The 9,111-nt window shown below is 35.8% G+C and overlaps 1 protein-coding gene across 1 annotated transcript; it reads left to right on the plus strand.

Moving 5' to 3' along the window:
* The first annotated feature begins 602 nt into the window (after positions 1 to 602).
* On the plus strand, positions 603 to 1,844 carry LOC112190051 (protein GAST1). Its single transcript, XM_024329473.2, has 4 exons — positions 603 to 880; positions 1,225 to 1,293; positions 1,391 to 1,424; positions 1,518 to 1,844. Exons 1-4 carry the CDS (start codon positions 812 to 814, stop codon positions 1,697 to 1,699), a joined length of 354 nt encoding a protein of 117 aa, XP_024185241.1. The 5' UTR covers positions 603 to 811; the 3' UTR covers positions 1,700 to 1,844.
* The last annotated feature ends 7,267 nt before the right edge of the window (positions 1,845 to 9,111 follow it).

Genomic DNA, 9,111 nt, shown 5'->3' on the forward strand with positions numbered 1-9,111 from the left:
TGCACATGGTACATTAGCTATCCAATCTCATAATTACGACTACATCCTACGGTTAATGTTTTGCAGAAATAATATGTTAATGTTTTTTTTGTCGAAGACAATATGGTTCTCATTTTATTTTTTATTTTAAAAATGGTTCTCATATATACCATCAAATTAGAATTGCATAGTTACCCATGCAATTCTCAAAGTCTTCAACTAAAATGGTGTGATATTGTTGAGTATATAGAGTCATATGGAAAAAATGAGATCTTACATATGAGTTTATAAAGGTTTGAGCCGTTCCATCTATTGACAATTGATTTTGCATGAGAACCCCATATTACTTCATCATAGTATCAGAGTGGGTTATCCGACGTGTGCATGCCTCGCTTGAAAATTCACTTAGTTCGATATCAACTTCTCATCACATGTGACTAGCTACCTATCTTTTCGCCTCTTTCATCTTTCATCTTGTCTACATCAATCCGACCTCTGACCCATTCATCAACTACAATTCAAGCCGGAAACAATACCTAATGTTTCGTGGGTGATAAAGTTTTGTCTTCCTTTTGTGGTTATATATATTAGGAAATATGTTGTAGGGCTAAGAGAAGTGGCCTATGCTTTCTGTCCCTTGAATGTTGAAGATAGTTGATGTCTAGAACCCACATAAAGGACATCCATAGAATTCTCCGAGGGTCAGTCAGATATGTCCACTTCGATCATCACCTGTGTATATAAAGGCACTTGACTACCTTGGTATGACACACACACACACACTCTTTCTCTCGCTCCTCACAATTACAGTAGGTACCTTAGCTAGATAGCAATGGCAAGGACGCCAAGTCTTGTGACACTCGCCCTTGTTATGCTTCTCGTTTTAACAGGAGAGAACCATGTAAGCAAACGACAATCTCTCTCTCTCTCTCTCTCTCTCTCTCTCTCTCTCTCTCATGGTTTAATTTCCACGCATGTTGATCGAATCCCCTTCATGGCGACCGTGTACACTCAAAGTTTCAATCAGTTTAGTTGAAGACTATTTCTCAAGGAAAGAAAAGAAAGCAAACTGAAATCACATAATACAGTGTACAGTAGTATGATATATAGTACTATAGAATCCACGGATGCATTATATGCACGACACTTTCGTGCTATATATATAGGGTGTCTGGTTAAAATTCTTAACATTTACTCTTATTTACGTAGTTATTAAATTAACTTCTCCAAAAATTATTGTGGCAGGCGGCTATTAGCAGGAGCATTGAGGCTCCATCACCTCAGCCCCAGATAAGCAGCAACAACCAAACCATGGTGGGTGACACCGGCCCTTTTATTCACACTAACTACTGAAAGTTCTCTATAAGCATAATTAACCTCGATCTTGTTTGTCCTCCATCTTCAAATGCAGCATGGAGCCACGGAAGGCAGCCTTGAACCTCATGGTAAGGAACTAATGGATAAGGTAGCTAGTGAGGCATACATATATAATTATATTAGCAGCCAATTAATATTAATGGGTTAATTATTGTGCGTAGAGTGTGGCCCTCGTTGCAGCACGAGATGCTCAAAGACACAATATAAGAAGCCATGTCTGTTTTTCTGCCAAAAGTGTTGCGCCAAGTGCTTGTGCGTTCCTCCGGGCACCTACGGCAACAAGCAATTCTGCCCTTGCTATAACAACTGGAAGACAAAGAGAGGGGGTCCCAAATGCCCTTAATTCAATTAATCCCTTACTTAATTTGTACATGTGTGTAATCTCTCGTGTGCATGCATAATGTTAATTATATAACACCCTCTTCGTTCCGCAGCCTATTGTGTATTTAATTTTATTTGGCTAATGCTGAGTCTTTGATTAGATGGCAGTAGTAGGATGGTGGAATATATATATATATATATATATATATATATGGACTAAACGGAAACTAGTTGCCTGAAATAACACAAATGTAATAACTGTAAAAATAATACTGGAATGACCATGCTTTTCACCGACCAATGAGCAACTGTAACTTGCTCTGCCTTTCAGTTGAAGAACTAAAACTAGACATTCTACCAAAAATTAAAAAGACAGAAAACTTCTCAAAAAAAGAAGAAGACAGAAAATACAAAATTAAAGTAAAAAAAATTTGATATTTTCTTTTTAACTGAGAATTTAAATGATTATGAAAACTCCATAATTCATTATCTGAGAGTTTAATGATAATGAGAGTTATCACATAATCAAGTTAAGTTATCCTGAATTACGTTCACTTTTCTGAACATCGAAATAGAAATATCATTAGTCTAAGGCTAAAAAGGCAGTTACAGTAGGTTCCTATAAACTAGGGTAAATAGTATCATCCATTAGTACATTAAAACTCAATTATTTCAAGAGCCTGCATGACTATGTAAAATCACCCTACAATGTTTCTGTATTGATTCCGTACGGGGTAGTAAAAGGGAAGCAGATTTGCTGACCACCAACAATTAAGTGGTGATACCACCACTACATATTAAGCTGCCACGTGTATCAAAACACAACCATAGTTAACTATGGCTAGTTTAATTAATTAGGGATGAGAAAATAATATTTAACAATATTAAAAATCTGTCTATTTGATTATTTTACTATTCATCACCACCTCTCTCTCTCTCTCTCTCTCTCTCTCGTCATTCATCTTTTCTGGGTTTTAGGCATCAGTGGTCGCGACTCCAGCACGAAGAAGGCACACACATACACTCAGACCACAAACCGTCAAACCCTAATTTACAGACCCTCCTCTTGGCTCGCATTCAGACTTAACTCCTTCACAATTTGCTTGACCCAAAATCGGGTCTTCAATTCCTAATTCTGATGGTCTGTGTGGCTCAATTGCTGTATAAAGCTTTCATGGGTTTTCAGAAAAGTTAGCCTTTAGTTTCTCTTAGACTGATTTGGGGAGAGATTTATTGAAAAAAGTATCAATCTTCTTTGACCCGGCCATAGTCGACGACGAATGAGGTAAGGGAATTTATCTAGTCTTCGAGCTGACTCTTGGCTTAAACTCGTCTTTTAGTTGGGACAGACGAATCGGTTTTTTCTGGAGAGACATCGTCCTCTACCGTTCATTGTTACAATTTTGGTTGGTTTTCTCCGACCTCGATTAGTTCTCTGGGTTTGAATTTCATACTGGGTCATGCTTGGTTCAAAGAGTTGTAAGAATTTGGTGAAATTCCTATAATTCTCGTTGCCTCTGTTCGAGTCGTCAAGGAAGATTAGCTGATTAATCTGCCTTCGATACCAAGTACAAAACAATATTGAGAAATTGAAGCTTTATGGATTGTGGGTAGCCAATTTCGATTTGGGTTTTCGTGGAGGAAATCTTGTTGGAAGAGGTTGGGTATAGATCACAGTATTGGAACTTTTGAAATAATTTGTAAAACTCAAATCAAATTCTAAAACTGAGATTTCTGGATGTATATGCGCATTGATTTGATGAGGGAAGAAAGAAGTATTTATAAGATTAATTTATTTATCCAAAATAATTAGGATTAATTCTAAAAGATTAACCATAGTCATGCTGTTAAACATGTGGTGAAATTTGATGGGGTGGTGGAATCACCACCTAACCAAAGATGGTGAGCAAATTCAATTCCCTCGCGTAATGGGAGCTTCAACCCTTTTAATGTTTTATTAACAGAATTCCATCCTTTTATATTAATTAATTTTGCCGTAGGATATTCTATATAAGAATTCACAACAGGAGAACAAATGAAAAAAACAAGTGCACTTTGATTAATTATGGTTTAGGTCCAATATAAGTACAAATTTTATTTCTGGGTCCAAAGTTCTCTGCTACATAAAGTCTCCCATTCCCCTGCCTAGTTCACACATATGTCATCTCTTTTTCACAAGGTCTATAAATTGATTCATCTCATTCCCTCTTCTTTGCGTCTAATACCAAGCTTTGAATACCCTCCTTTCTCTAGTACCAATTAAACAGATATGGCCAGAGTAACTAGAGCCCTGTTCTTCATAGCACTCCTCCTCTGCTCGACTTTAGCTTCTGCAGCTAGACCAGAACCAGCTTTTTCAGCAGTAGCAACTAATTGTCTAATTCTGTGAAAACCCAACTTGGGGTGAGTTTAATATTTCATTTTTGGTTTATGGTTTTGGTTCATTTTTGAAACACAGCAAGCTGATATTGAACAGAGCTGTGAAGGAGTTGGAGAAGAAGAGTGCTTAATGAGAAGGGTCAAGCAAATTGTGAAGGAGTTAAGTCTGAATGCGAGCCAAGAGGAGGGTCTGTAAATTAGGGTTTGACGGTTTGTGGTCTGAGTGTATGTGTGTGCCTTCTTCGTGCTGGAGTCGCGACCACTGATGCCTAAAACCCAGAAAAGATGAATGACGAGAGAGAGAGAGAGAGAGAGAGAGAGGTGGTGATGAATAGTAAAATAATCAAATAGACAGATTTTTAATATTGTTAAATATTATTTTCTCATCCCTAATTAATTAAACTAGCCATAGTTAACTATGGTTGTGTTTTGATACACGTGGCAGCTTAATATGTAGTGGTGGTATCACCACTTAATTGTTGGTGGTCAGCAAATCTGCTTCCTAGTAAAAGCATAGGTTCGTCCTAGGCAGCTTGGTAGAATAATGCTGCTACTTGTTAAGAGTAATACGTGGAGAGTCAAGGAACAAGCCAGGCGGGCCCGTCCAACTTTCGATGATGCCTAAATTAGATACCTTGTATTTATATTAATAAAGTAACAGTAGGAGGATAGGAGTTGACCAATCTCTCAGCTTCGATGTGGGAGAGAGTGCCTCGATCTTAAGTATGATACGTTACGCAAATGCCTATTTGCTAGTCACTGTGGATGATATCCAGATGGAGTATCGCTCTAATGTGGTAGTTGTGGTCCGTGGCTTGGCCCTGAAACCCTTGGGCATGATGCCGAGTGAGTAACCTAATGCCTATCCACATGTCGTTTACGAGTGAGTAACCTAGTGCCTATGCATATGTCGTTTATACTTGGTACCTAGCTAGTATGTACATACACAAAATAAAACATAGTTTGAAACCCCTTTTGTCAATTCACTTAATTGTGGTACTTTAGAAAATTGAATTACTTGGTGTAAAGTTGTTGTATGATAAGAAGAATGATATTCATAATTATGTATCTCTATAAAGAGACAATGTGCCATAGTGAATTTTTTTTTTTTGCTTTAATAAATTCCATTTTTTTAATATTGGGGGGGGGGGGGGTGGTAAAAAGGTCCAAGTACTTCATCACATTTCGAATATTCAAACATATTGGAATAACCTCTTTACAAAACAATAATATATTTTATCGACATAATAAAATGTGGTAACGCCAATACACAGCTCCTGATGATTTTAGTAGCTATCATCTATAAATTATCATCGATGATCATCAATCATAAATTCCACACATTCTTATATGCATGGATTAGCTATAATAAGCTTATTGATAGACACTTTTTTGTTCAAATCTATGTGGTGCTTTTTGTGAAATTAGAAAGGAGTTTGGGATTATTCAAAAAAAAAAGAAAAAAAAAGAAGGGAAAATCCAATAGTTTTATTTAAGTTTCTATTAATATATGACAAAAATACTTTATTGATATAATGAAATGTGGTAAACTGGTAATGTTGTTAGGTCCATGATTACCTAGTAATTATTCCCCTAATCTTGCACTTTTTCTTAACCTTTGTGTTTATTTATATATATTTATTATGTTTTCCTTACCATGCCAGGAAATAATGGAAAAGCTTGGAAATGCCCTAAAAACTCAACTTTAGCACATTTTCCTACTCCGGCTAGGAGAAACCGAGCTATGTAAGGATGAAGGAGCGGTAGATTGACCAAATGAACTTCAAATGAGTTGAAACTTTTCAGATATATTATAGACATCCTAAGGATCATTTCATATGAGAGTGAAAGAGCTAGTTCGCAGTGGAAAGCGATCAAAATATAGGTCCAATTTTCTGACTAAAAGACGAAAACTGCAAAACCGGACCTGTATAGATTCCGGCAGCATTTTCGGCCAAACCACGGTGAACTAAGTTCTGAAATTTTACCATGATGATCTACACTCATGGTGAAACATTTTGTATGAAGAAGTCAAAGGTCAATTCCTAACTATCGGTGGAGATTCAATTGAAGGAAAAAAGGAGAAGAAAGTGCGCAAACGGACAAAAAATGGGTCAACGGTGGTCAACGCCGGATTCCGGACATTTCCGTCCAAGTTGGCCGGCCAAGAACTTGTGTGGAGGACAGAAAAGAGCTGATTAGGGTTAGAGACTTTAGGTGGGAAGACTTTAAGTCTAGGTTATTTTGAAATTCAAAAGTTGAAAGATGACAAATGGTCCAATTCTTACACCTTACACCTTTGTCTCTCATTTATTACTTTGTTCCCCTACACAATGACCCTTCTACCCTTAATTTTTCTCCTCCACCAAAATATCTATGGGATTTCAAGGTCATTTATATGTGGAGTCAAAAACTAGATCTACATTTTGTGCTTACACATTTATCAATCACATCTAGCCCTTCATTCCTTTTGATCTCCACCATTGATTTGGATTGCCTTGACCTTTAAATAGCCCTTCCTCTCTCCCCAAAACTGTGCTCCCCCTTGGTTCCCTCATTTTGGAGCATCAGAATCTGTCTTTCTCTAGTTTTAGGTTAGTTTTTATACCTTGTACATAGTTCTTTGAGTTAGTGTGAGAAATAGGTGTGTAGGCACTTGGGTTTCACCAAAACCGAAGTTACTACACACTCTAAATCAACCACAACACTTGCTTTAACACAGCCAAGCCTTGTTTCTTTGTTTTTGAGTTTTGTGGATGTGTATGGTGTTTTGGGTTGTAAAACCGAAAATCTCATACCTTGAAGCAATTCTCTATCATTTGACATCTTTGAGAGCTAGGTAGGAGGTTGGGTAGTTCTTCTCTTTTTCTCTCCTTCTCTCTTTAATTTGATGTTCGTGGCTTGTATTTGTAATAACATGTGTTGTGAGTAGTTGGATTTCAGGCGAGGGCTAACCCTAGCCAACTTATGTGCAAATAATGTAAATTTTCATGTGGTTTGATGTTTATGCATGTTTTGAATCTTTTGGCTACTATACTTTCATGTATCCTAAGTGTGTTTATAGATTTATCACCTAGAAGCATGCTTTAGGAAATTAATGAATTGGAAACATGAACTTGATAAACACTTGATTTCGTGAGCATGTGTAGCTAAATAGGTGGTGGCTTAGCTTATTCCTACGGGAAGAACTAAGTTGCTTGAATATCTTACCTTGAAATTAAAGCATGATGTTGTGAGTTCAGATTCCGGAAGAATTTAGGCTCATGGCACCATAGGCCATTTAGGATCCAGAAGATTTGAATGGTATAAATGTCATGTAATTTAGCTTTGCTTCAAAAAAGATTGTTAAATTGCATGATTAGTTAGTTTCTCGGTAGCTTCACCAAAGCACTAAGGGGAAGTTTGTCAAACCATGTTATTACATCAAATATGGGTTACATTTTGTGCATGAGTAAGGTTAGGTGTCATGCCTAAGTCTCTATTCTTCTCATTGATTTAGTCTCTACATTTTTATTTGTTTATTTTATTTTATCCATTTAATTTTCTTTATCAAAATTAAAATCAACCAAGCCGATCACTACCACAATTGTTAATACCATCCTCATTATCTTTAGCTTCCAAACGGCTAAGATTTTGAACTTGTAAAATGTAGACTTTACATGTGTTTTCTAGGTTTCTTTTCGCGGTAATCTAGTTAGGGTAGAGTTACTCAATCCCTTGGGTACGATACTTTTTAGTTTTTTCCCTATACAAAACTTGACCTCCTATACTTGGGAGTAGAGAACATCACACAAATTTACATATATTTTTCATACTCAATGATGTCTCCAACAAATGTCAATACATAGTCCTTGATTATTTTGGTAGCTACCATTTATAAATTATCATCGATGATCCTCAATCATAAATTCAACACATTCTTATATGCATGCATTAATTATAATAAGCTTATTGATAGGCACTTTTCTGCTCAAATCTATGCAATGCTTTTTTCTGAATTTAGAAAGGATTTTGGGATTATTCAAAAAAAAAAGAAAAAAAAAAGGGAAAATCCAATAGTTTTGTTTAAGTTTCTATTGACATATGACAGAAATACAATTGAACCTTGTTATTGATGCGGCTAAAATAGCCTCACAATTTAACCCTGCAAAATGTGGTTGTTAGTATAGGATAAGCAGGGATCGTTCAGTCCGGGGATTGTAGGGTACACCTAAACAAAAAGGTCAATTTAAATTAGTAATTAATAAAACAAGTATTAACAAGTATTTATCTACAAATTTACAATCATAAAAAGGGGGGATTCAACTTTTGGTTTCTAAGTTCCTACGAAATAAAACAAAAAGATAAATATATACATGTGATCGACTTCTTCACACTCAAATCAGAATTTCCAAACCATATCAACATGCATTGAATTATTTCAATCTAAACAACCTAAAATCGTGCCAACACTAAATATCAGAAATGAATTCGAAGTACAAGTCTGAAGAGATCGAGTACCACTTTAATTCTTCTTTTGAATCTCCCAAGTTAGGAAAAGTCCGTAACTTAAAATATTTCATATAAAACATCACGTTAATACTGAAGAGCATCCGTCAACATTAAATATGAATCATTAAGTGCAGTTAGAATTCTGAATTCAAACATGTATGCATCCATAAGAAGTTACAAACGCACAAACATGTAGCATATAATCTCGACCATTGTACATAGCCTTTACCACTTTAATTTATGCCCTAAAACGATTAGGTGAATTAGAACACAAATTTGGCTTTATTAACCTGCAGATTAACGTCATTATTTAACCAAAATCATATGCTTAAAAATATAAAGGATGGCACAAAATCAGATTATAAAGATATCATAAACAAATCAAGAACATAAAGAAACAAATCTGAAAATTACTAACATAAACTCATTCTCAACAAAAATCCAATTCCAATAATAAAGCTCATAAACGAAATCTGAAATTCAATACTAAAGAGTATGAAAACAGAAATAAGGGCCATGGATTACACTTTTTGATCTTCAAGGAAGCTTGGAGAACGTCAAGAG

The sequence above is a fragment of the Rosa chinensis genome, chromosome 2 (genome assembly GCF_002994745.2).
Source record: "Rosa chinensis cultivar Old Blush chromosome 2, RchiOBHm-V2, whole genome shotgun sequence".
Classification (NCBI taxonomy): domain Eukaryota; kingdom Viridiplantae; phylum Streptophyta; class Magnoliopsida; order Rosales; family Rosaceae; genus Rosa; species Rosa chinensis.

What these genes read in the sequence shown, in the direction of transcription:
- LOC112190051 (XM_024329473.2), top strand. Translation starts at nt 812, where the DNA reads ATGGCAAGGACGCCAAGTCTTGTGACACTCGCCCTTGTTATGCTTCTC. An exon ending in TTTTAACAGGAGAGAACCAT is followed by an intron (nt 881 to 1,224) that starts GTAAGCAAACGA and finishes TTATTGTGGCAG; the next exon opens with GCGGCTATTAGCAGGAGCAT. An exon ending in AGGCAGCCTTGAACCTCATG is followed by an intron (nt 1,425 to 1,517) that starts GTAAGGAACTAA and finishes TATTGTGCGTAG; the next exon opens with AGTGTGGCCCTCGTTGCAGC.